Here is a 27,630-nt window from a genome sequence, read left to right as displayed (position 1 = left end):
GCACAGGACACATTTTACCCAGTGATGCTGCTTCTCCACCCATCCTGCTCGGGGCCATAGCGAGCTCACTTTCTATGACTACTTCCCCTGCCGTGACGTCTCCCTAGCAAGATTAAAATTACCCATACCTGGGGCGCCTGGGTAGCAGAGTCGGTTAAACGTCCCACTCTTGGTTTTGGCTCAGGTCATGATCTCAGGATCATGAGATCGAGCCCCACGTTGGGCTCTATGCTCAGCTTGGAGTCTGCTTAAGACTCTCTCCCCCCGTCCCTGACTCACCACGCACTCTCACTCCCTCTCTAAAATAAATTTTTTTAAAAAATAAAAAAAATAAAATTATCCATACCTAATCTAAGCTCTCCTCAGATAGTGTCAATATTTGACTAAACACTCCTTTTACTTTAAAAATCACAAGTTCAAAAACAGGGTAAAACCAGCAAAGAAATGGATGGTTGTTCCATTAAAAACATCATAAACCACAAACAGAAATTTAACATATATACAGATATTAGACACAACATGGCTACTTATGAACCCCGTCGCAGGCAGAATTCCGCAGGAGGGTGTTACTTACTGGCAGGCTTACAGCAGACAAAAAGAAAACAAACCAAACTACCTCAGCAGCTGCAAGGCTGACACGTACTCCTCTGAGTCCCATATGTTCTTTTCCAAACAAGTGCAGTACAGCTCTCTGATCTGTAAGTAACAAGTACACTTGTGAGGAACCAAAAGTCATGTACTAAATTGCACACTACTCATTTGGCAAAATCATCAACGATCAAGACAAAAACATAAATCTTATTAAAAATGACCATTTTCTTTAGATGACTACAGACTGGGCATACATCACATAAGTCAGGCTTTGTAAGAATAACATTTACACAAAAGCAAAATGAGACTATGTTGGGATTGGCTGATATCACTGATCACACTGAAATAAGAAAGTAATAAAATAAACACGATAGGTGGTTATTAAAAGGAATGCTTAACGGCAGAAATCATCTCTCAACAAATCATTCCTATGTATTTATATTTGTTCTCTAAGGCTCTGAGTGAAGGGTGCAAGGATTTAAGAATACAGAGTCATTCCACTAACATCCACTCTACGGATGGTTCACAGGTTTACGGTAGGACACAAAGGCCAGTGGGGCATAATTTTGCAAGCACCGAAGTGCTGCCTCCCTTTTAGTTCTTGGTGCAACGCAAGGTTAACCATTAAACATTCTCAAACAGATTCTTTTCACCATTTTGGTAAGGTGAGGGATGAGCTCTCTCAGTATACAAGACAAAGTGTGAAAGAAAAAAAGCTGAAATGCCTCAGGACACATACATTGCAGGGGAAGCACCACCACCGAGATCCATGTGGCTGTTTCTAGTCGCGGCCATCAGAACAAAACGTACTGTCTCCGTGACCGGTATGTGTACGGCTGGGATGGATTCAGACTGTGCCCTCAGTGCATGATCTGAATCCATTTCAAGCACTGCTGCCTGAATGCTGCTGAAATCAAAGCAAGAAACTACGAATATTCTTACTGCAGAGATTGTAAACGAGGAAGTTCTGGTTACCTGTCGACCCAATGGGTACTTGGGAAGAGAAGAGGTGAACTGATGAAGACATCTCAAAACCAGGAAGTAATTTGAATGGTACGCATGTAAGTTTTCTAGTAATGATTGTATTTCCTCCTAAAAATCACAGGATACGTTATAAATATGCAAGTCAGTAATGAAAATAAAATCTATTTCATGAATATGTATAATTTCTGGAAAATTGATCCAAGAAGACTCAGAATTACAAATTAACCTCAATTTTGAGAAATAGTAATGCACACAAAATCCAGGATAAAGGCTGGGTATCTTTGACTTAGTACCAAGTCTGGTGGTACCTTACACACACCAAATGTGATACTGTTTCCTTCTATCTACAGCACTGCCATTATAACTAGTAAGTGTGCAAAAATGCACCTTGCTAGATGCCTGCCTGTGCCAGTCACCTGGCGTGTGCCACAGCGAGGCAGGCCCACTACCTTCTATCTTGCTGACATCAGAAGGGTGAGGAGATCACCAGGGAGCGCAATATCAACGTCATTAACAGTTGCTGAGGTTCCACTCACCGTCTATGCTTTCTGAAAGTACTGGTAGAAAGAACTGTGTTTCAAAGGAAAGAAAGAAAGACTGTAGAAGAAACACCACAGGTGACTCTGAGAAATACCTGCCTTTTGTTAAAAATTCCAATACTGGTTTTATTTAGTTTACCATAAAGAAAAACATGAAAAAGAGAAATCCATTAAGCTTTATAATGTAGACTCCAACAAATATAATATGGGAGGCAGTGTCTTAAGAAACCGATGGGATGACTAATCTCACAAACCAGTTTCAAAAGGGTTTTTTGGGGGGGAAGTTGAATGGGGGTATTATGTTTTCTAGACCCTTCCGAAGTAGTTTAGAAATGACTTTAAAAGACTACATCCTAGCAACATCCAAGTATTTTTCAGATCTCAAATACTTTTATAATTGCTTCATCCTGTAACATTTTCTTAAGAGGATGATCTGGGGCATGGCCTTCACATTTTTTTTCTTTTCTAAGTCAAATGAAGGACTTTAACTGCTAGGCTGGGTTTTATACACCAGTAATATCTTGCAGATACCCATTATTTTTAGCAGTCAAGCATGCAGAAAGTAACACCTAGATATCAATAAATTCAAGCAAACCTAACCTATATAAAGCAAAAATCTGATATATTTTCCTAAATTCGAACACCTTAGACATCAATTCCTTTATCAACGATCTATAGGTTATTATCCGAAAGCACAGGGCAAATGAAGGAAGAGCTTTTAGTATCAAAATGTTTTTCCTCCCAGTACGAGTTAGTTGGCAATTTCAAAAATCTAGGTTTCCTATCATAACAAAGGGTACTTTTACCACCACTGGGAAAGTACATTTTAATTCTAATTTTACAATAAGCTATAACATAGAGAATGCACAGAGCCACTAATTGTTTGCTTAACGTATGCCTAAAAAGCTTTTAAACAAAGAAAGTATTCTGGAGAGAAAGGAATCTATGAATAATAATCGTACCTCATGCTTCTTGCACTATTACCTTTGCTTTGTGGAGTAACTGCATGCACAAATAACGGGTGATGCAGGAGAATTGAATTTACACGGATGAGGAGAAAAGAAATACTTCACACTTTGTGGGCAATGCTATACTCCAGGAACTATGCCTTGGGTAAGGGTGAGACGAGGATTATGCACATGCTCTTCTCCCAGATGGTCTCAGACCCTTTATGCCTGTGTGTGATTATATCCACATGCCCAGTGGAATTCTAGCACTTAAAACATGTTCTGTTTTGTTCACATAGCATAGCAAACTATTTCATCTGATGCTCAACTGAGGAAATGGCAGTTCTGGTTCCAACATGAGAGAAGATCTGTTATACCCTTCTACGGGATTTTCAAGAGTTATTTTGACCATCCCACACTTTTGTCTTATGCACTGACTTTGGAACCTACTTTCCACATAAAGAGATTTCACTGTTGTTTGTATCTGTGTTATCAGCTATAGCAGGAAACGTCACAAATGATTAACTTTCTTCATGTACCCTGTTCTCTAAACTCTTTGTCTTACTGAGATCCATTATCTCCAAATGCCTCTCTACCACCTATCCAGAGCAACAATTCTTGATGCACTTTCACAGGCTGTGACACTGAGAAAACTCTCCACTCAATACATTACTGCTGCATCACACTATATGCACATACAAAAACAAAGCCTGTTGAAATAATCCTCCTTTCCATTCATTAAATTCTTCCTCTGGCATCATTGCTATACACTGGTCATAGATGCCACTGTTTCATTCCGTAATTGTATTTAGGATGATTCTTCTCAACAGATATACACTTTGCCTAGTAATATTATTTCCCAAAGAAACATACTTTCTTGCATTCTTGAAACACGAAGACTCTGTGGTCTTTCCTGATCTTTGACAAAGAGATGTGAACAGAAAAATATTTCTCTGATATCAAATTATCCAATACACCTTGCTCCTCAAACACCCACGCATGCTCCAATTTCAGGTACTTTACACTTGCTGTCTCTCTGTCTGGAACTGCCTTCCTCAAGATTCCTGCATGGCAAACTCTGTAACCTCCTTTAATGTTTATTCAAAATTCACCTTCTCAGTAATGTGAATTTAAAATGTCAATGTTGTCAGGGCACCTGAGAGGCTCAGTCTGTTAAGCGTCTGCCTTCAGCTCAGGTCATGATCCCAGGTGGGATCGAGCCCTGCATCAGGCTCTCTGCTCAGCGGGGAGGCTGCTTCTCCCTCTCCCTGCGGCTCCACCTGCTTGTGTGCTGTCAAATAAATAAATAAATAAAATCTTTAAAAAAATAATAAAATAAAATGTCAATGTTGTCTTGCTGGATGTGGGCCACATTTACTAATTTTTCAACAAAAGACCAAAGTCCGAATTTGTAATGTAAAATGTCTCAGTTTGTGTATGTTGGCTTGGGTTTTTAAAAAAACGCTATGGACCTAAAAAACCACATTAATATTAGGCTGTGGTTGCTAGTTAACGTATTACTATACATTTTATATGTATATTATATTACTCTACACCCTTTAAAATCAGCCATCTCCAATCACATCAATCCCACCTGCCATTCAGTTAAAAATTATTCATGTATTATTGCTTACTGATACAACAAGGCCTCTGTTGTTACTGAGCTGGTTACTTCCTCTGGAGGGGAAACCAATGGCTATGTAAACTTAAATATATACGGATAAAGAAAATATGATAAGACAGAATTACATCTGCCAGGATGCTCAGTTTTTGCAATTCTCTTTTAACTTCCATGGTATTTATATCACTCTTGTGTCCAGATTTTAGGTATAGGGTGAAGAGTGACCCCAAGAAGATTTTTAAAAAGTTTGTAAAAATGGCTGTACATTTTTATAATTTGTTCCTTTCAATCAATTCACTAATACTAAATGCTGGGAACACACACTGGATTTTAGAAATAAGAGGTATCAGCTGTCCAAGAACACAGCACTTTCTCGGTCATCCTCTTGCTACAACTAAGCATTATTTTTCTCATCAGACAAATGCTGGCTGACAGTGCTTGGTTCCCTGTGTCTTACCACGTGACGGCTGCCTACTGGGGTGCCAAACCGCAGCTTTCTCCCAGCTCTAGTGGGGCGTGAGCGCTCAACCTCTTACTAGCCTCAGCCTTTCGTTCCCCCGGCTCGGGAGCACTTGATGAAGGGTTTGGATTTACACTGCCACTTTCCACCACACTACCCGGCTAACGCCTCACGCATCTGATCACAAGTACTAGTTTGTTTTGCAATCCCTTTCTTCCTTTCTTCTCTTTTCATTATTTTTTCTAATAAAATTTTCCCTCCTCCTGCACTTAGGTCTGTCAAAAGAAACCAGAACGAAGAGGTGGAGGCAAAGGTGAAAGGCAGCTTTCCATCAAACCCATGACCTAATTCTGTGCCTTCTGATCACGAATCACCACAAAAAGCATACTGAATGGTGAAAGGAAATCCTTGCTCTACCACTCACTTGCTCTGTGACCTTAGATAGTTCACATCCTCTCTCGGCTGCACATCTTCATTTGTGAACTGAGCACAGTGAATCAGCTTATCTTTCTAGCAAGAATATATTATAATTCTAAGAAGTCTGAGACTGACTTCCTACTCTCAACCGATTTAAAATATAGCTGGGTACATAGGGTATGCAGGGAATACAGACATAAAATATTAACGAGTCAGAATAATAAAACTTCAACTGTCCCCGGCAAGGGACTGAATCTAAGTTTTCTACATAACATAAAGTTGAACTCTAAGGGTTGAAACCAAGCCACATAGCTTTAGGGAAGATCTGAATAAAAACATACAAACTGATTTCCTTATGTGAAATACATGGAATTAGTCATTTATTAAATATACTGAGCATAATGTAACTTGACAAAACAGGATCAACACAAATAGCAAATCATTACTGATAATATAGAGGTGTGGTTGGTGTAGACAGCACAGAATTAAAATGAACCTAATCTTAGCTATGGTGTTAGCACTTGCTTTTTTAAAAAAAAGTCTTTTGAAAATAAAGTGTATGTATGAGTGTGTGTCTCTGCAAATGACATTGGTATATACCCATATCTGTATAAAGTACACAACTGTATCTATCTGGTGGGGAGAAGGGTATGTCTCTTGTTCCGGCTTCAATGTGAGCAGCAGCGTGCAGCGCTGCATGACACCTGCTGCCGGAAATAATGGGCAAAGCCGCCTCATACCAAGTGGTGTTCTAAGCCTCCTGTAAATTAACTTCACTGTTAACTTGCTACAGTATTTCAAAAGCCCATTTCTCAAACACTAATATAGAACATCAGGCACCTTCGCATCAACTTATACTAATTCTCCTCAACCACTTATTCTTCAATGAAGTGTCACAGAGAATGCGTGGGCTTTGATGTCAGGCCTGGGTATTAACGCCAGATCTTCCTTTTGCTAACTGCGACACTTTAGATAGGCAAGTTACTTAATCATTTTGTGACTCTCCTCATCTACACAAAGGGATAAAAACATCTGTCATATGTGGTGGTCGTGACTCAAAAGGAAACAATGCATAAAAACTATCTACTAATTGGGAAAAGCTGTTAATATTCCATTTATTCCATTCCCCCAAAACATTTGTTCATGGAAAGAAAAAGAATTTCTCACTATTCAAAAAAAAATTCCAGTATTTCAAGACCTCGTGTTTTTTATTACCAGATAATAATTATGCAAATGTGATATGAGGCCACAATCTTCTTCAAAGCTCTCCTTACTACTGGACTTGAAACAAAATTTCAGCACAAGTGGTAATAAAAATCCTACCTTTGTAATTATGAAGAATTTGAAAGTTCTGTTAAAGGCACTTTGACAGCTTAATTTCTCATGAACTACTGTTTCTTAAGTTAAAGGTTTAAGTTAAAAAAACAGCTTGATTACTAAAGCAACACTATGAGGCAAAAACATGGTAAAAATATATACAGTAACTGCTCCTATTACACCTAAAACCCATAGAAATAATTTACCTATCTTCAATTAAACATATGCACTAAGATAAAATAAAATTTTTAATGAGGAATCTAAATAATTTAACTAGTCAGAAAAAAATTATTACTAATCTGTTTAATGAACAAGTAAATGAAATAGCATTTTAGAGCCAAAGGAAACTTTAAAGATTATCTGGTTAAACTTCTACCACAGAATTTGAAAGCTACTGAGTCATCAGAAGTTTGCATTAATGGGAGCTTGTGCAAGCTTATTCGGCTTAAACGTAGAAAAACTTAACTGTCAGAATACACTTTCTGGCCTCTGTACCCAGCTGCACTGTACAATCATTCACAAGACAGACTACTCAGAAATGGAAGAACGCACAGCATCTTTAGTCTTCTGTCAGCTGAATGGCCCTCTAACGCGGTGCCTTTGTTGAACTAGTCAACCTTCTACAAACGTTCTATGCTTTAGTCCAATGAATTTTTAAATTTAAAAGTACACTCTCAAAAACCCCATGAAGTTTATGAAATAGAAACCTGGCATATAGTTTAAAAGCTGTAACTATGAAACTGAGTGTCCATAATTCTAAAGGAGTTAAAGGTTTTTTTTTTTTTTTTTAACATTTTAAGTCTAGTCAGGAGATAATTGAGATGAGTCATTTAAGTAATTGAGAATTTAGATCAGTTCTAAATTTAAGAAAACAAGGTAGAGGAAACAATAAACATTTCCTTCTAGGGAATCAGCCCAATTCAAGTGGTTCTCAAAGACGGTCTTCAGACCAGCAGCATCAGCATTGCCTGGGACCTTGCTAGAAACGCAAATTCCTGGGGCCCACCTTTGAGCTACAAAAGCAGAAACTCTCGGGATGGAGGCCAGAAATCAGTGTTTTACAAGCCTTCCACGTGATTCTGAGACATGCTAAAGTTTGAGAGCCATTGGTTTAGTTCATCAGGGTGAAAAGCAACGTAGATTTTCAGGGCAGAAAGAATCTGGATATAAAGAGTATAAATTTCTCTAGAGCATACTTTGAGGTCTAGGTCTTCAGAATCTAAGGGCAGAAAATGGGTACAAAGTGACAAATTTAACAGTAGGCATGTCTATATAGCTAACACAATCCATATAACCATGTAACACAAGAGTATTATATATGATATGTATAACACAGAATACATAATATATAAAACTATGTGTTTGTATTGATCTTAATTTTTATCATAGTGAAAAGTAGTAACGATATTCATGGTTTACATTTATGTTTTACTGTATATTTGTTTTTAACTCACTCCTATTTACTGAACAGACTTTGATTATCACTAACCCTATGAGGAAATCACACAAGGAATTACTGTCCTATTATTGAGGCTTAAATAGGATGAGTGATTTTTCTAAGATACATCTGGCTAATGAGTACCTGGAATTGAAATCCAAGATTCCTGAGGTTAAAATCAGGATCTTCCCTTGTATCACATAGTATCATATTATTATCATGTGGAGTTCTAATTTCTTTTATTGTGGTAAAATACATACAAAAATTGATTATGGGGGCACCTGAGTGACTCAGTCGGCTAAGTGTCTGCTTTTAGCTCAGGTCATGATCCCAGGGTCCTTGGATGGAGCCCCAAGTTGGGCTCCTGTTCAGTGGGGAGTCTGTTTCTCCCACTCTCTCAGCCCCTCCCAACTCGTGTTCTATCTCAAATAAATAAAATGTTTTTAAAAATTGATTGTGTTTTAAAATTAACCAGAGAAAGAGAAAAAGCATTATAATAAGAATAAAATACACAAAGATACTTTCATTCTACACTATAAAAACCAACAGACACACTGATTAATTATTTTCATAGATCTCTTCTATCCTTTGAATTTATTTATTTTTTTTTTTAAAGATTTTATTATTTATTCGACAGAGATAGAGACAGCCAGCGAGAGAGGGAACACAAGCAGGGGGAGTGGGAGAGGAAGAAGCAGGCTCATAGAGGAAGAGCCTGATGTGGGGCTCGATCTCCCATAACGCTGGGATCATGCCCTGAGCCGAAGGCAGACGCCTAACCGCTGTGCCACCTAGGCGCCCCATCCTTTGAATTTAGCAGGTAACCCACATGTAACTTTTTTAGGGTAAGGGTATAAATCCTTGTGCACCTTCATATTTCTCACTATGTAAATCTCAAGAAAATATGCCTTTAACAAAGTATGCAATCCTAAAATGAATACAGCAAAGATTATAACAAACAGGGCTGCTAAGTGCACTAGGAACAAGTACAGTATAAATAAATGTCAGAAAATACATGAAAAGTTACTGAGAAGCACAGATAAATGTCAAGCTATTTCTACAACAGACCAGCCTGGAGATGCTCTCCCTTTGTCATCTCAATGGTTAAAGGTACTCTTTAAAATTAAAATCTATTCCTGGCTTCCGAAAATACACTCTAGCAGGAAATGCACTTGGCAACTAGCTGACTCAGCAGAGAGCTAATCCATCTAATCTTAAAACTCAGTAAACATGCACACATCCCTTTCCACTGGTTTTTCAAGTTCCTCTCTACCAAAAAAACCTGCATTAGGATTTGAAAACTTCTTATTCTGCTCTAAAAAGGTTACAGAGATTATTAAAGTGATTATTAAGCCCAGCCTAGAAGTGATTTTACATTATGGCCCAGTGTGGATGCTGCATTAGAAATAATGTTTTAATAAAAGTCAATGTCCAGTGTCATACTGTATGTCAATTATACCTCAATTATAAAAAAGTCATTCTTATAATTTTTCAAGACTTTATAAAAAGGAGGTAAATTAGTATTCAGAGCTATACAGCACGCATGCCCTCTAGGAACTAATATTCTTCCATTCAAAATTTGAAAATAGTATGTATGAGCAAAACCTACACACAGCACTAGGGCTACTTCAATCTCATCTTAATTTTATTATAATTTTCTACAACTTTTTCCTCAAAAAAGGCATGAAAAATATGAAAACAATGTGACACTATGCATTTCCAGTTGTCCATCACTAAGGGACTTACTAAGTAAAATGAAGGTACATTCATTCCATAGAGTACTATACCACTCTCAGTACTGATACGGAATGATTTCCAAGATGAAGTGCAAAACAAAACAAGGTGCAGAACAGCATATATGGTGTACTTATCTTGTTAAGATACGGAAGGGACCTCCTGCAGTATGTAAAATTACTTGTGTATGTTAAGAGTATTTCTGGAATGATGCGTAAGAAACTAGTAACACTGACTATATCTAGGAATGGGAAGTGGGTGGTTGGAGGATGAAGGTGTGAGGGAGTATTTACACTGTATATTATCTTTGCCTTTTGAATTATGTACCATGTCCAAGTATCATTTATTCAAAAAAGAAAAAAAAAACCCTCCTTCTTTTGATATTCCCTATGCTGGATTGCTAACTCTTAATTTTCTAAGCTCATTACTTCTCTCCTGGCATTGTATAATCAATATATAATGATATTTTTTCAAATCAAATCAATACCCACTTAGCAGTGGGTCCCTAAGCTACATGGCTTCTATGTGCCTTTATTTATGATAGCTTTTAAAAGAACATTAAAATGAGATAGCGGGCAGATTCCAAAACTGTTATGTGGAAGCAAAGTTGAGATCTAAAAATAGTTTCAATTACACTACGGAATAAACCTGTAGTTAATGCTTTTTTCTCAATAAAAAAGGTCATCTTAAAACTAAAGTTTTGTGTCACCTTCAAGTCACATTCCTGTATGATTATCAAGACCCACTAATTCACTGTGAAAAGCATATTAGGATGGACAGATATGTTTTATAAATTCACTGAATAAATGTTATGTGCACATCGTTTCTCATGAAGAAAAAAAGAATAAAACTGAAACAAATACATCCACATTCCTACCTTCAAAAATCTCTCATCAGTCAATAGTGCAACTTGCTTTTCTGAAGCCTGCTTTTCCACGTACCTAAAATTTTCACCATCCCATACAAAAAGAGAGAAAATTAAACATTCTAAAGATCTGATTATCATATGGGGAAAAGAACTACTTAGATCATTGGTCACATTCTTTCATTTCTTCTCAAAAATAAACTCAAGAGATAACAAGGTTATAAATAAAAAGGTTATTTTTCCTTTTCCCCACTTCAAAAATAGCTAGATCTGAGATCCTTTTTTTTTTTTTTTACCCCAACCTCTATTTTGTGTTAAATATGCACTTCTCTTTTTACCTCCTAAACGATGGAAGACGTCGGATATTTTCACATTGATTATCTGATAAAAAATTTATTCTCCTCTTGGCTTCTGGGAGATTACAGCACAGAACACTGAGGGGCTGGCAGTAGAAATGTTCTAATAGAGAAAGCTGAAAGAAATGTGAAGATAAAAAAAAATGAAGATTAAATATATTTATTATATTCTGGTAGTAAATCTTTTGCCCTTTGTCTACTCAATTTTCAGGGTTTTTTTTTAAACAGTAAAAGTATAGCACTAATATATTTAATAACATCACAATAACACTGCAAACTGCATAAATGGTTCTATATCTTTAATATTTTAAGACTGATTTTTGTGGACAAGGTCAGAAAATTGTAATCTCTGAAGTATAAACCAGAAAAAACTAATATAGGGGCGCCTGGGTGGCACAGCGGTTAAGCGTCTGCCTTCGGCTCAGGGCGTGATCCCAGCGTTATGGGATCGAGCCCCACATCAGGCTCCTCCGCTATGAGCCTGCTTCTTCCTCTCCCACTCCCCCTGCTTGTGTTCCCTCTCTCGCTGGCTGTCTCTATCTCTGTCAAATAAATAAATAAAATATTAAAAAAAAAAAAAACTAATATAAATGGATAGATGAGCTTTCTACAGAAGCAACTCACAATAACAGTAAATACTGTGGGGATGGGACTGGGGTGTGACCTCAGTGTCTAACAGAAGCCCAAATAGAAGAAAACACCCATCCAAAATCAGTGAAAAAATCTAATCTGAATAAGTAAAAATGTTACAATGGTAGAAGCTTTGCCTACTGATAAAAAAGAATAATGAAAAATGAGGGATGACTAAAGAAAATACATCTTTTTAAACTGAGTTTTATTTCATGAGAAAAACACGGTATAGTATCTGGTAAATTTCAGTGTCACAGTAACTGGAATGCTGTGGTCTCTACAGCACAAGGGGAATGATCTTCCAGAGTCTACCATAACTCCTAAGACATATCTCACAAGACTACACAAATGTTAAAAACTCTGACTCTAAGCAACCTTCTTATTACCAATTTGGTTTAGTTTCTAGATACCTTGATACCAGAGACACAGTTCCCTACATAGTAGACAAACACACTCTTGGACTGGAAAATGGAACTTCCCATTACAGATTAATAAATTAACATGCTGGCTTATATATCAGTATTAAGGTACCAAGCTTGATCGTTCCTGGGTAAGCTGATAATGAATTTCTAAGCCTATAGAGCTGAGGATCAGAAACCCAACACTAGAGGAAATCCTCCAAAATAGTTCATTCTGGAGGAAGAATAAACCTATAAGACAAAGAGGCAGCCTAACTCAGAAACAAATACCAAACAAATACCATTGTTCATGCCAAGTGCTAAATTATTTTTGCACATATTAACAAAATCTCAGTTCTTATATTTTCCAATTATATTGCGGTAATATTTATTCCAGAGTTAACATCACTTTTTAAACATGAGAAAAGTAAAAACCAAACAAGGTAAGGGGCTTGGTGGGGAGGAAGAATGGGAGGAAGTCACATGAGTTATAGTAGAGCTAGGGGCGCCTGGGTGCCACAGTGGTTAAGCGTCTGCCTTCGGCTCAGGGCATGATCCCGGCGTTATGGGATCGAGCCCCACATCAGGCTCCTCTGCTATGAGCCTGCTTCTTCCTCTCCCATTCCCCCTGCTTGTGTTCCCTCTCTCGCTGGCTCTCTATCTCTGTCGAATAAATAAAAAAAATAAAATCTTAAAAAAAAAAAAAAAGTAGAGCTAGCTATAAGTAAGAATCCAGTATCACTTCACCACTTTGTCCAATGTGTTCTCAAAATCTGAGTCAACTAACAAGCCGGTTAACAAATTCATCTAATGAAGGAAACACTTAAACATATACAGAATGATTATATACCTTACTGTACCTCCTACAGAAATCAGGACTTACACATATTTTCTACTGATGATTAAGAAACTGGCCAAATGGGGTCTTAATGGCTCTACCACTTATTAGCTATGTGACCTTGGCCAAGCTACTTAACCTAAGCCTCTGTTTCTTCACCTGCTCAACTGAGGATAATAGTACCTACTAATGAAGCAAAGTAAGTATTTAGTAACATGCCTAGTACACAAAGGAGGTGCTTAGTAAATTATGAGGAACCTATAAAATTGCCTCATCTGATCCCCTATTTTACAGATGAGAAAACTGAGACCCAGAGAGATTACATAATTTGGTTAATGTCCTCTTCTTCACTCACTTTCTCAATGTTGAGACGACGGTTTCTATTTCCTAAAACTCTTCTCCTGACTTCAGTGTTATGCTACTTTCTATTGGTTTTCCTTATTTAGTCTTTTCTATTGCTCTCTCTTCAGCTTGCCATCAAGTTCTAATCTTATTCCTTCTTCACTCCTCTGGATGCCTCATTCTCATTATGTGACTTCACCCACCACCTTTTAATGATAAATCCTAATCTATTTTTTCCAGATCTTCTGAGTGCCAAATCTTTCTACCCAACATACCCGAAATAAACCATATACAAAAAGAAACTCATCCTTTTCTAACCGGCTCTTTGCTTTATATTAACATGTATACTTAATGGTACCAACCTCCAATCCATTTGCCAAGCTAGAACCTGTGTGTGTCACCTATGCTCCTATCTGCCACATCCTATCATCCACTTAGTCACCAGGTTCTGTCGATTCTGGCTCATCCTCAAATCTGTTTCCTCCTCTCTAATTCCACTATCACTACCTTAGGTTAGTCCTTGTTACATCTTGGCTATCTCCCTCTACTGTTCCTTTACCTAGAATACCTTCCCATTTTAACTTGGTGATTCCCTATTCCTTAGGCTATACTTCTCTTCTCCAATGGAATCTCCAGGCATGTTTCTTTCACAGCACTTACTATGAGAACTGTAATTATGAGTTTCCTCTTCTGCCTCCTTCACTAAACAAATGAGCAATTGGAAGGCCAAGATTTCCTTGTCCTCTGTATCTCCAGGGCTCAGCATAGTTCCTGGCTTACAGTAGGCTCTTAATAAATACTTTTGAGTAAATAAATGAATGAAATAAAATGTATGAGAGAGGCAAATCAGAAATGTAGTATATCTTGGTATCATTTAATTTCATGTATTGCTAATGTAAATATTTTGTTGCTTTAAAAATACTTATTTAAAAAAGTCAAGTTGAGGGGCACCTGGGTGGCTCAGTCAGTTGAGCATCTGACCCTTGATTTCGGCTCAGGTCATTATCTCCATATCCTGAGATCAAGCCCCATGTTGTTGGGATCCCCACTCAACGGGGAGTCTACCTGTCCCCCTCTCCCTCTGCCCTTCCCCCTGCCCTCATGCACGCGCACACACTCTCTCTCATAGATAAATAAACCTTTAAAAAAAAAAAAAGTCAAGTTGAAAAAAAAGATACATATTAGCCATAAGAGAGCACTGCAGTTTTATATGGAAGAAAAATACATATGAGAAATAATTTATAAACTCTAAGGCGCTACACAAATGTGAGGTATTATCATACTGTACTTTTGTACTGAAGATTACTAATATATTGGTTTTAGGAAACTTGACAACTGGCATGTATTCACAATGAGTATACCTCACTAAAGTATTTTAGGTAGTTGCCAAGAGAAGGAATTAATATTAACTTTTAAATAACTGGATAATGGGGTCCTTTTTTAGATTAGAACAAATGTTATGAAGCTGAGTTCATGAATTTTCTTCTGGCAGTTCATGAAACCTTAATAAAAATGTATTCCCAATACAGAAGAATATAAATGAATAAACACACATATATGTGCAAGGGACAGCAAATGATGGCCCACACCTATTTTTGTACGGCCCAGGAACTACAAATGTTTTTCATATCTTTAACTGGTTATTTAAAAAGAAGAAAAAGAATATGCAACAGAGCTGTAGCATACAGAGCCAAAAACATTTAATATCTGATCCTTTACAGAAAGTTTGCTAATCCCTTATAAATAGCATTTCTTAGGTAGAAAGTATATAAGCTTTCAACAGAATCTCACAAAAAAAGTCCTTACACCCTACCCCCAAATATTAAGAATCACTGGAATGCAGGGGGTAGGAGGGTATCTTTCTCCATTTTTGACATCCTAATTAATGTAATTCTCTACATTTTGCTGAAAGGTAACAAAGGAATGATAGAACCTAGAATAATATTACATGAATTTACTTATTTTGGATTTTGCCATTTAAAATGCCTTATCACATTAAATGGTTTGAATATGCAAATTAACGCAAATTATTTAGAATCACCTTATGAACTTTCACACCCATTAGTGTCTTCTTACCTGAAGTCCTTTTATAAAGTTTTGAATTGAGAAATCATGGTACAAAAAGATGTTGGTCAGAATCTGTAACGCTTTTTCACTTAGTTTAAAGGGAAACTGAGTTGTAAGAAGTAGCTGAAAGAGATAAAAGGGAGGGTAGGATACATTCCTTATTAGCCTTTACTCTTGATCAATATCAAGTATACGTAATGAGGCAAAGAATGATACTATGACATATAACTACGAAAGCTATAATAGTAGCTAAGCTTTTTTTTTTTTAGGTCAAATATCAATCAAAACTTTAAATTAACTTACACAACAGTCACAACCAAAAAAAGAAGCTATTCATACATCTCCACAATCAAAGATATTCATCCATCATCTTCCACCCAATTGCTAATTTTAAAAAAATACAATCTATTAACTATACAATCCCTTTTCTCCTACCAGAAGTCACTGAAGAAGCTACAGGTTTTGGCAATTCTTATTATCAGATTTCTTTTTCATCCCTACTGATATACATTACCAAAGAGTAACACATTATGTACTGTTGAATGAAAAACCCCAAAACAACATATGTCTATTAAAAAATACAAAATAGCATGGGGCGCCTGGGTGGCACAGCGGTTAAGCGTCTGCCCTCGGCTCAGGGCGTGATCCCGGTGTTATGGGACCGAGCCCCACATCAGGCTCCTTTGCTATGAGCCTGCTTCTTCCTCTCCCACTCCCCCTGCTTGTGTTCCCTCTCTCGCTGGCTGTCTCTGTCAAATAAATAAATAAAATCTTTAAAAAAAAAATACAAAATAGCTGAATTTGTATTATTCAGCTAATTTTCAATGGCCTATAGTGAAGAATTTATATCTGAAAACGAAAAGTCATTCTAGGCTTTTAAAACACAAACATAGTTACAGAAAGTCAACTGCATTTGGCCACAACCAATTCCATTTTTTTTTTTTTTTTTTTAAGATTTACTTATTTGAGAGAAAGAGAGGGCAAGTGAGAGTGTGGGGAGGAGGGGCAGAGAGAGAGGGGGAGAGAATCCTAAGTAGATGCCACATGGAGTGCAGAGCCTGGCACAGGGCTCGATCCCACAACCATGAGCCAAAACCAAGAGTAGGATGCTTTAACCAATTACACCACCCAGGCACCCCAACCAAGCAATTTTAAATACTGTAGCTGGAAAAATTTTCCCCAAAGTATCAGTAAACCAATGGATACCACCTTCATGGGAAAAAGATGAAGCAGTTAGTAAATAAATGGAAGGCTGTCGGGCACCTGGGTGGCTCAGTCGGTTAAGCGTCTGCCGTCGGCTCTGGTCATGATTCCAGGGTTCTGAGATCGAGTCCTGCATCGGGCTCCCTGCTCAGCAGGGAGTCTGCTTCTCCCTCTGCCCCTCCCCCCTGCTTGTGGGTTCTCTTGCGCTCTCAAATAAAAAATCTTTTTTTAAAAAATGGAGGGTTGTCATTAGTTTACCTTCACGAGTGGCATAAGGCACACCTTAAAACAGCTGAGTTTAGCAAACAATTTGTGGGAGTTCATTACTAATTTAGGTAGAAACACAGAACTAATACTAATTTAGGAAGAAAAACAGAGCTAAGGTCTAAGGAAACATTAGTATTTATTTTCTGTCAAGAGCAGCAATGACAGGAAAGAGTCCACTAAAAATTACAAATTATTTTATACAAAATTAAGAGTCAACACATTGTTACTATTATTAAGAAGTCATTAAATTCTATTAAAAATTATTAAAAACCTAAAATTTTCCATTGAGTAATGACTGATAGGTAGGTAAATATAGAAAGATACAATCATTCTTTTTAAAAAGCTTGTATTTTGGGGTGCCTGGGTGGCTCAGTCGGTTTAGCGTCTGCCTTCAGCTCAGGTCATGATCTCAGGGTCCTGGGATCGAGCCTCACATTGGGCTCTCTGCTCAGCGGGCAGTTTGCTTCTCCCATTCCCACTCCCTTTGTGCTCCCTCTCTCTCTCTCTCAAATAAATCTTTTTTTAAAAAAGCTTGCATTTTACCTGAGGAGGCATTATTGTACCCTATTAAAAATCATTAAATACAAAAAAAATGTGAAGAAATATATTCAATATCATACTCTGAGAGACACAGAAATTTATCACTAACGTTTTTATTCATTATCTATTCTTGGCAGTCTTCTCATCCTAGTTCACTGGTACAGTTTTTTCTTTTTACCTTATCAAGTACCGTAGACAGGTGGTCCTTGCAAGACAGAGACTGGAATAGTTCTATGCACAACAGAGATGATACTGCATGAGGAAGCAACCGATGGATGATAACAGGAGATGTGGCAATTCCAAAAATGAGTATTAGTGGAAATTCATGTAGATGTTGACTAGTTTTCAAAGGAAAATACAAAGTGGAATTTCATTAGGAAATATATTTCAATACATCAAATTTCAAATTAAGACAACCTTTATTTGAATGCATACTGTATAAGGCACTGCTGAGGAGTATCATTCCAAATACTCAAATTTTCTAGGTCACCCGTTCCCTCTGTTAAAGTAATGTAGTTATTTCCGACACACACTAGCTCTGAAATCGATCTACTAACAGATCTTTTCATTTTTTTTTTTTAAAGATTTTATTTATTTATTTGACAGAGATAGAGACAGCCAGCGAGAGAGGGAACACAAGCAGAGGGAGTGGGAGAGGAAGAAACAGGCTCATAGTGGAGGAGCCTGATGTGGGGCTCGATCCCATAGCGCCGGAATCACGCCCTGAGCCGAGGGCAGACACTTAACCGCTGTGCCACCCAGGCGCCCCAGATCTTTTCATTTTAAATATAAGAATACAGAGGTCCAGAGAGATCAGATGCCTCCCTCTAAGGTTATACAATCTCAAGTGTTAGAAGAGTTAGGTATCATTCAGTTTAACTTCTCGAAGTCTGAGCCGTACCTACAGTCTTCCTAACAGACATCCAGCCTATGCTTTAAGAGTTCAGGGACATGAAACTCACAAACTTTCAAGATAACTCTTTCTATTTATGCGCATTTCTAACACACACTAAGTCACCCAGCCATACATAATAGCTAAGAATTAGGAAACTTTCCTTACACATATATAAGACCTAATTTTAAAGGACACCACTTAAAGATGTTACATTCTTTGCTTAAATTCTTAACTGGAACTGGACATGATTTATTCTGAGCATCACCAGTATGAACACAAATGATTTCCACAGAGTAGAACAGCACTGTCGTTGATAGCTACTGTGGCTCTCTGAGCTCTTTGTATCACGGCTGATGAGTCTGCCTGCTTCCTCCTATTGGCTATTGCTTTTCAGTGTTCTAGCAATATGCAGTTCTACCTTCATAGAAGTACAGTGCCTGGATTCTGTTACTGTTGTAGTTCTTCCTCACTTTAGATGGCAAAGGTAGCCACAAATTTAAGCTCAAAAAAGGAAAGATCTTCTGTCACTTTCTTATTCTGTATTTTTAAAGCATGTAAAGCAGTTTAGTTTTAGCACTAAGAAAAGTCTTAGGATCTAGAAATCTTAGTTTCAATGAGAGAAAAAAAAGACACCATTAAAATAGGAATTACAAGTATATTAGTAAATTATAACACAATATAGCTTTACACAAATGTAGCTATAACTATCAAGCAAGTTTACATATAGAAAAAGCCAAAATAAATTATGTCCTAAAAAATATACCACGGGAAATACACGTCACTGGATTTTAAATAGGGTTAGTTACCTCAATTCTGAATCTCACAGCACTACCTTGAAAATCCAATGAGACCAAGAAAGTAGTTTCTCACTGTAAGTATTATATAAGATGTTATTTAGAAAACATACTTGCTCAGAAGAGCTATATATAACTCAGAGCTCCAAAGGGTGGATAGGTATCAGAAAATGAGACCTGACAAACATATCTCAATCTGGAGTAGTTTATCCATTTAATGGGATGACCTTGGTGAGAAAAACTACATTTTATACTGCCTTATCATACTAATTAAAAATTGACTAACTTTAGTCTTTTGATCTCATTCTCGGGTCAAAAAGCAAATAAAAATCTGACAGGAGGTCTTTGAACATTCAATTATAAGGAATTTGAAATCATCCTGGTTTCTACACAGTTGGCATTAAAATGAAGATTAAATTGACATTCGTTTTCTCTGGAAAAGGGTGCTCTTCAAGTTAAAAGTTATATGTTTCCGTAATAAAAAGAATTTTATGTAAAACCCTGGTGATATATGATCTACCTGCTCATAATTATGAAGTCCTGGAGTACTTTTGTGGTGAAGCTTTCCATATCCTTCAAGATAAGCACAACAGGAGGAGACTGCCATTGGCTAGAAGTAGTCCTCTTTTTCCTTGGCATTTTTGGGTCTGTCTTCTTTTAAGCCATTGTGAAGAGAAGGAGTTAAAAGTAAGCCTTACCACCCAAACGATGCTACAATGCCACATGTTGACATATCTCCCTTTACATTTTACAGTAACGCAGTTTCTTTTATTTCTCCCACATAATAAAAAGAAACTCATTCCAATGGTTATTAGCAGAATCTTTTTGTGTCTGACATGGGAATAATAACCAAGAAGGAAAAGGTTCAGTAAAATCTATAACTCCTATGAAATATTTATATTTTCTGCTATCTGAAAAGACAGAAAAAAGCATGGGGAGAATATTTTCTACAGATCGTATGTGCTGCTAATAGAATGCTCTATTTTGCTTTAAGGTGAGAACTAGTATTTTTAAATAAAAAGCACAATAAACACTACTACTCGCTGCTCTACTACTGCTGAACTTCAAGTTGAAAAGCATCTTTAATATCATCTGGTCCAATCTCAATCTTTTAAAGATACCTGACATAAACTGAATGTACATTGGATTTCTCGAATATTTAAAACTGTGGATCAAATTAAGATATTATAATAAGCATCAGACCCAATTTCATCCCTATATACAGCAAAATGAAACTTTCGACTGACTTCAGCAAACACCTTTATCAGAAAACGTTGCCACAGTATTTTTTCCCATACTATCTGGCTACATAGCATCATCAAGTAAAGCTGTGGTTTTATGGTGCAGTTCTCCATGAATCATTTAGGTTATTCATTTTCACCAGAGACTGTCATGGTAGAGCAGAACTTTTTAGCTACCTGTTTGTTGAATATACTTTACTTACAGACCATTTATTCCCCTAGAATTCTAAATGTGGAACAAATTAGCTTTTTTTTAAAAAATGGCTATTTCTCATTGGATTAAGTTGACAATGGGCACTGGCAGCACAGGTCTACTGCACAAAAGCAAATACCGAGGGACCTAAGAGATAATAAAGTCGCAGCCACTGTCAGAGATAGAATCCAGAGCAGAACCAATTCCTGACGTTGCTTTTGTCACTAGATGACATTCTTCCACGAATAAAATGGCCTTGCAAGAACTGAAACACTTAACAGGAATTAGACTGCATACTGATAAAAGAATACATTTAAATTCTAATAGCCTTATGAAAAATAGGTAGCTACTGTTAATAGCTAGAGCGCATAAACATATTCCTGTTACAACAAAACAGTACTATGTTTAATATAATTCTAAGCCTCTTCAATCATAAGCCAATTTCCTGAGAGAAAACTTGTCAGTTTACACTTACCTGTGTGACATTCATATACCAACTGGAAAGAGAATCCATTGAACAATGTGTCTTTTTCTGGGCAACCTGGGTACTTCCCTCTTTGGATTCCTCATCTACACAGCAGCCAATCAACTGTGAGGCCAGCTTTTGCAAAAAATGTTTTATATCTGCAAAACAGGTAAAAAATGTGAAAGTTTATCTCCCTTTAAAGCAAATATGAAACACCTGAAAGTTCTTGATCAGTATATATTTGGGCAGAATGTGTTTTTCTACCCAATTAACATGTTTACCATATTATTAACATTTAATATATTAACTGTTAATATTCATTAGTATCTCTTTAATATTTAAATTTCACTAATTCAGACCAACACTAAGCCAAAGTTTGAGTTTATGTATATTGTCCATAATAAAAGTGTTACCTAAGCAAATGTGTAAATATGAAAATTATGAACTATATGAGAAACAATATATATTTAAATTACACTAGACAGTAAAAGGTTTTTAAGGCCTCTGAAAAAAAGATCGAAAGTGTCACTTACATAAACTACTGATTACAAACCTTCCTTAGAGTCATTTTTAAAAATCAATCAGTTCTAGTCAGCTTATGAATATGAAAGTAATATAAGCACATAAAGCCCTTATGTCAGTTCAAATCTAAGCCCGTTTTACTCTCTTAGTGTCCACATCCTTTATGATTCAATGGCTTCATATACCTAAGATTGGCTCTGGTGATGGACTACTTTTTTACCATGCTGGTCTTTCAGGGTACAACAGTAAGATGACTTGAGGCTGTAAATATGAACCTATATATTCTATTCTCTGTTGGACTAAACAAGAGCTGCCAAATCTCCAATCCTTAATTCTCAGCTCCCCGTCCCAAACTTTCCAACGTATTCAACTTTTAATGGGTTAAGGAACACATCTGATAAAATGCCAAGACTATTACTGACTGTGAAGCTGATCTGGCAGGGGTGGGACTGGAATAAATGAAGCAAAAGGTAGCAAAGAGTCCTGCAACAGTCAAGATTACTACCATAGGCAATAAGCCTCACCATGCCAAAAATGTGTGCCATGTTCTTCCCACAAATAAAAACGGATAAAGAAAGCGAGAGAGAGAGAGAGGAGGTCAGAAGAGATTTATAACATCTCACCAAAGTTATTATGGCATTTATTCCGTACCTGGACAATCTTTAGCTTGCAATGAGACTACATATGGAGTGACATTATTCTGAAGGGCTTCTGTCAGACTTCTGAATGTTAAATCATGATCTGTTACGTTCACACCTATGGAATAATATATCAGTATTACACCATCATTTGTAGTATTAACAATTTAACAAAAAGGCTAACATGTCAAGTGGATTAGTAAATAAAAATATTTTTAAACACAATAACACAAACCAAAAAAATATACTGCATAAATGAAGAGACCTCCATTGACAACAGATACTTGGAGGCACACACAATACTTACTTGTCAGAAAAGGTATTTTACACAATTTCTCTTTAAAAAAAGCTACTGAGGATATGTAGTTAACCCTTGAAAACATCTTAAGAGTAATTTCGTTACTTTGTCAAATTCATAAAGAACTCTTTAAAATAATGATTCAAAAATAAGAGCTATGGATTCCAGGCTTACTGTGACCCTGACATAACAAGTGAGGAGAATCCAATCACTAATTAATGACTGTTGTAGTAAACACAATAGGAAAAGTATACAGTAAGCTAATTTCTGAGGGAAGAGACTGAAAACGAATAAAACTTTAGGTCCTTTAGGTATTTACTAAGCCCCTCGCGTTCTCATTTCCACAAATCAGTTTAGTGCTGTGCATGTAGTTATCAGAGTTAAGTGTAATTTCCCCCATAACGTTGGGAAAAAGTACTACTGACAGATAACTTTCCTTGACGTCACAATCTGTGATTTCTAGAAAGTGCTTTGGCACTTAGGTAGGTGCCAACAGCAAGCATCTTCAAACTGGTTGATAACTGCTACTATAAAACTTCAAATGGCTAGGAGAAAAACAAAAGGTTCAGAATCCAGGCCACCAAGAAGCAAAAAATTTTTTTCTAGAAGAGCCAACAAATAAAAATGTTGACCGTTTATTTTTAAATGGACATATACCTTTTTGAAAATAGAAAATGTGCAACCGGGCTGTAAGCATTCTTTGATCACAGATTTTTTTTTTTATAGCATCGAAATGATAGTCCTAGCATGCATTAGGGTCTATGATCGTGATACCGCATTTCTGAACAACTTTGGCAGGTTAGCAAAACACTGGTTTATTTTGTCTTTCACTGACTGACTTTATAAGCAATTTAACATTCTGTTGCTTATAACAATGAACTGGTCTACTGAAAACAAAAAATCAACAATATCTTTAACTGGAAAATGTTCCCCAAAGACTACTGACTTTGAAATATAACATCTCCACTAGCTTCTTTTCTCCTTTTGGCAGTAAGCAGAGAAGGGATTTAAACAGTGCTCTCAACAATCTATCAAGCCATTGCTCTTGATTACATTTTCCCCACTCCCACCTCTAACTATTATAACCTGGCATAGAGAAACAAAGTACCAAACCGTATAATCCAGTCATCACTGCACCTCAGTTTCTCATCCATAAATGGAAAGGGTTTTGAAATTAAGCGCAGGTTGTGCTGAAAAGCTGTTCAAATTATAAAAATTATGTAAAATTATTATAAAAATCATTCCTTGTGCGTTGTTACTCAGAGTGCTCCTGGGATTAGCAGTGTGGGCATCAGCAGGAGGCCTGTTATAAATGTAGAGTTTCAGGCCCCACCTCAGACCTACTGACAAAAACCTGCATTTACTAAAATCCCTTGGAGGTTATTTGTAGGTACACTGAATTTTCGTAAGTATTGCCCTGAACATCAGGAATGAGATTTAGGTAATGAACAGTACTAAAGGCAGTATTAAACAACAAAATTAAGTTCTTATCTCAGTGTCCACTAGTTTAACAAACCTTGAATAAATAATAAATTGTAAGTGCAATGAAAAGTACATTTGAAATCCAAACAAATCCAACTTTCTTTCCAAAAGAAATAAGGAAATTTGCTAGTATTCCAAAAAATTTTTTTCCATTACATAATATTAATACATATTATAAAACAATCTAAGATTGATAAACTAAGCACAGGGAAATAAAATTAAGGTCATAGATAATTCCACTGAAGAGACAATTAAAAAAAAAAAGTAAATCTATTTACCCACCAGTGTTTCCTTTATTATCAAATACAGATCTCATATATTCTCATAATTCTCATAAAATAACTAAAAAGAGTAACACAAATATATTTCCCCTTCATTTTTCTGACAAAAAGTTGAGGAGGTACTAGCTAATCCTGGATCAGTTTCTTTTAATTTACAGATGTATGATCAGCATAAAGAACTTTTATTGGTTTTGAAAGTATGTAAAGAAAGTATAATTAGGTTAATTCTATTATCAAAACAGTTACTCTCCACTATTCTCAACCACAAAACCACTAATTAAAAAACCAAACATACACCCATACATACCTAGAATAAGAGCAGCAGTTGGAATTTCTCTGAGTTTTATTTGACAGCCCCAGTCTTTTGAATTCTTCTGGAATCCAGAATAAGACTTTTGCAGAAATTCAATTAGACTATCAAACAGGTTTTTATTTAATTCCTCTTGTAGTTGCTATGAAGAAAACACAAAACTTTATGAATTATTATCAGTAGTAATCAGATGTATCCTTCAAAGTTTGGGAATGAAAATTGTCATGAATTCCAAAGATTACATGTAAAATGATTATTAGATGGAAGAAATTTTAAAAAAAATGTTTTTTCCTTAAACTGCCAGTCATTAGTACTATGGATTCCCTCATTAAAGAATCTCATTTATTCATTCAACATTTACTAAACCACCTTACAAATGAAAGGTAGTCTTTCTAAAAAAGTGAAAGAAAACAAACTGAGCAAGAACACTTACAATTAAAACACATTGTGTACAGTGCTATGATAATATAGAGTAGGACCATCCAACACAAGCTAAGGAGGTGACATATTTGAGTCAAAGCATTAGGGCAGGTGATGGAGGAGGTGACCATAGGGAGAAGAAAGTTAGAAGGAATGGGGAGTAGAGGAAGCAAGGAAGGAAGCACCAAGCACCTGGGGAACCACAGACAGAGCTAAGCATCAAGGACATGAGAAGTGGTAGGGAATGAGCCCGGACAAATAAGCAAGGGGCTAGGCCTATACAATTATACTTGATGTTAAAAAGGTTGGAATTTATCCTGTGGGGAGAACCACTGAAGGGATGTGAAGTAGAGAAATGATTCCATCAGGGTTAAGAAGGGTGAATCAGGCAGCACTGTGAGGTGGAAGGGGAAGCTGTACTGGCAGTGAGGTGGGAAAACCCTTGTGGCCTGGCACAGGGCTGAACCTGTCTGAAGGGAGGAGTTTTCTAACTTGGCCACTGGTGCCACAGGGACTTAGTGACAGACCTGAGGGGTCTGACATCAAAGGCACAGACATCAGTTAGGAGGATCATCACGATGCAGGTTAAGAAATGAAGGCCTGAGCCGGAAACCACAAACTCCAATACTTTGCAAGGGTCACTTGGAATATATAAATGAGCAAAGCCCTAGGTGGAAAGCAATGAAGAGTGGGGGGAAGCAGTAATAAATGACGTGCATAACCCTCCCCCAGGCATTAAAAAACAAACAAAAAAAATACAATACTGTGCTGGTCAAACAAAACAAGTCCGCTCAAGATGTTGGCCCTAGAGCTACGAATCTGCCAGAGTAGAGAAATTATTTCAGAGCTGGAATATAAAGAACATAGAAACTGGACATGAGGATGAGGGAGTGAAGTAGTTTAAAAACAGCTTGACTTCTTACTTGAATAACTGAATGGATAATTTAAAGAGTGCCACCATTTAAAAGCTGTGAGGATATGTAAAGAGCCCCTTGCCTTGGCAGTTATTATTATTAATGTATGTTCCAGTACCTGAAGCTATGCTTAATACTTGGAACATGAGCGGGCTTTTTTAAGAATATACAGATTATACTAAACTAATATTGCCTATGTTTCAACAATAGTCTTGAAAATTGATGGAAAGGAGGATGGGAAGGAACGGGAAGGAACAAATATGAGATGTACGTTATTAGAGAAATACTAAGTCATTAAAGAAAGTATTCACCTCAGTTTCAGATTTCATCTGCTGCCATATCAACTGATAAGTTTCAAATCGAAGCTTACTGTCCTCAGACTCATTTTTCCCTCTATTAAAATAGTCCTCTAAAAACACAGAAAGAAATAGGTCAGTTTCTTTTTAATATAATAAAAGTTAGAAAGTCTCTGTGCAAAGTCACACAGTAAGGGATGGGACTGAAATATGTATCAAAAATAGAAATATGTATTAAGTATATATATATATATTTGAAGACAGGTAACATTTAATATCCTATATTTAATTTTATTTATATATTTTTACTATAGTAATTGTATTGTAAGATTAAAATATCTTTAATTTTTAGGTTATATTTCTATCTGTACTTTTAAATTGCTAACAGTATATAATGGATTTGGTCTGAAACTTAAACATTTAATATTAACATATTTTTATTATTTGCTCTTATTCGAAAGCCTTGTATACTTTGCTTCATATATTTGCTCTGAACACTCCTTTATGAAATGATTCTTAGGACGATTCTTGCTCTTTTATTCAATTGACATAGGTTAGCCCAGTATTTTATTTAGTCTATTATTTTACATGCTTTTTTAATGTTTTCCTCCAAATGGTTAGCCATTCATCAAAACACCATTTATCAAAATACCAGTGGTTTTCAAACTTTTTAAACCATGATCCACATTAAGGAATACATTTTACATCATAATCCAACACACAGATGTTTAACAGAAACAAAAACAAAGGTCCCACAAAACAGTACTTATCATGTGACAGCAAATGTTTTCTATTCTGTTTTTTAAAACTATTAAAGACTAAGTTCATTTCATGACTCACACCTGGGCTTTAACCTTCAGTATGAAATATGCACTTACTAAATAATCCATCCTTTCTCCCACTGATTTGAGGTGCCCTTCTTATCTCAATACTTACAAATGCACTTGGAACTATTTTTTTAACTTCTTTTGTTCTACTGAATCCAAGTCTATTCCCACAGCTGTCCTGAACTATTTGAAATCATTAAATGGTTGGAGCTTTGCAGTACATTCACATATGGGATAATTCCAGGTCTCCCTACCACCACCACACATAATCATTCTTCTTCAAAATATTTTAAGCCATTCCTTCAAATAAATTTTTCCATTGCTCAAAAATAATTAAAATAGTATTTTGACTGGATAAAATAAAATCTGTAGGTTGATTTGGGAAGAAATGATATTTGTAACATGTTAGAAAATCTACATCCAAAACACTACAGGTCTCTTCCTTTAATCAAATATCTTACATTCCTTGTAGCTTTCTACTTTCTTTAATATTTCTTAT

General features: G+C 36.4%; 1 protein-coding gene across 2 annotated transcripts in view; it reads right to left on the bottom strand.

The window, feature by feature from the left end:
• ORC3 (origin recognition complex subunit 3) overlaps positions 1-27,630 on the bottom strand; it is a 59,127-nt gene that overhangs the window by 24,474 nt on the left and 7,023 nt on the right. For both annotated transcript variants that reach the window (XM_019806249.2, XM_002925520.4), the window contains exons 3-13: positions 26,320-26,417; positions 24,672-24,816; positions 22,317-22,421; positions 21,153-21,301; positions 19,764-19,897; positions 17,733-17,892; positions 15,554-15,667; positions 11,252-11,385; positions 10,926-10,989; positions 1,567-1,683; positions 617-696 (exon numbers count right to left, since the gene is read on the bottom strand). In XM_019806249.2, the coding sequence (XP_019661808.2) occupies positions 617-696; positions 1,567-1,683; positions 10,926-10,989; positions 11,252-11,385; positions 15,554-15,667; positions 17,733-17,892; positions 19,764-19,897; positions 21,153-21,301; positions 22,317-22,421; positions 24,672-24,816; positions 26,320-26,417 (1,300 nt within the window). The remainder of the gene's footprint in view (positions 1-616; positions 697-1,566; positions 1,684-10,925; positions 10,990-11,251; positions 11,386-15,553; positions 15,668-17,732; positions 17,893-19,763; positions 19,898-21,152; positions 21,302-22,316; positions 22,422-24,671; positions 24,817-26,319; positions 26,418-27,630) is intronic.

The sequence above is a fragment of the Ailuropoda melanoleuca genome, chromosome 10 (genome assembly GCF_002007445.2).
Source record: "Ailuropoda melanoleuca isolate Jingjing chromosome 10, ASM200744v2, whole genome shotgun sequence".
NCBI classification, from domain to species: Eukaryota; Metazoa; Chordata; class Mammalia; order Carnivora; family Ursidae; genus Ailuropoda; species Ailuropoda melanoleuca.
The sequence above is the reverse complement of the archived record's forward strand: the minus strand, read 5'-3'. Positions and strand labels throughout refer to the sequence as shown.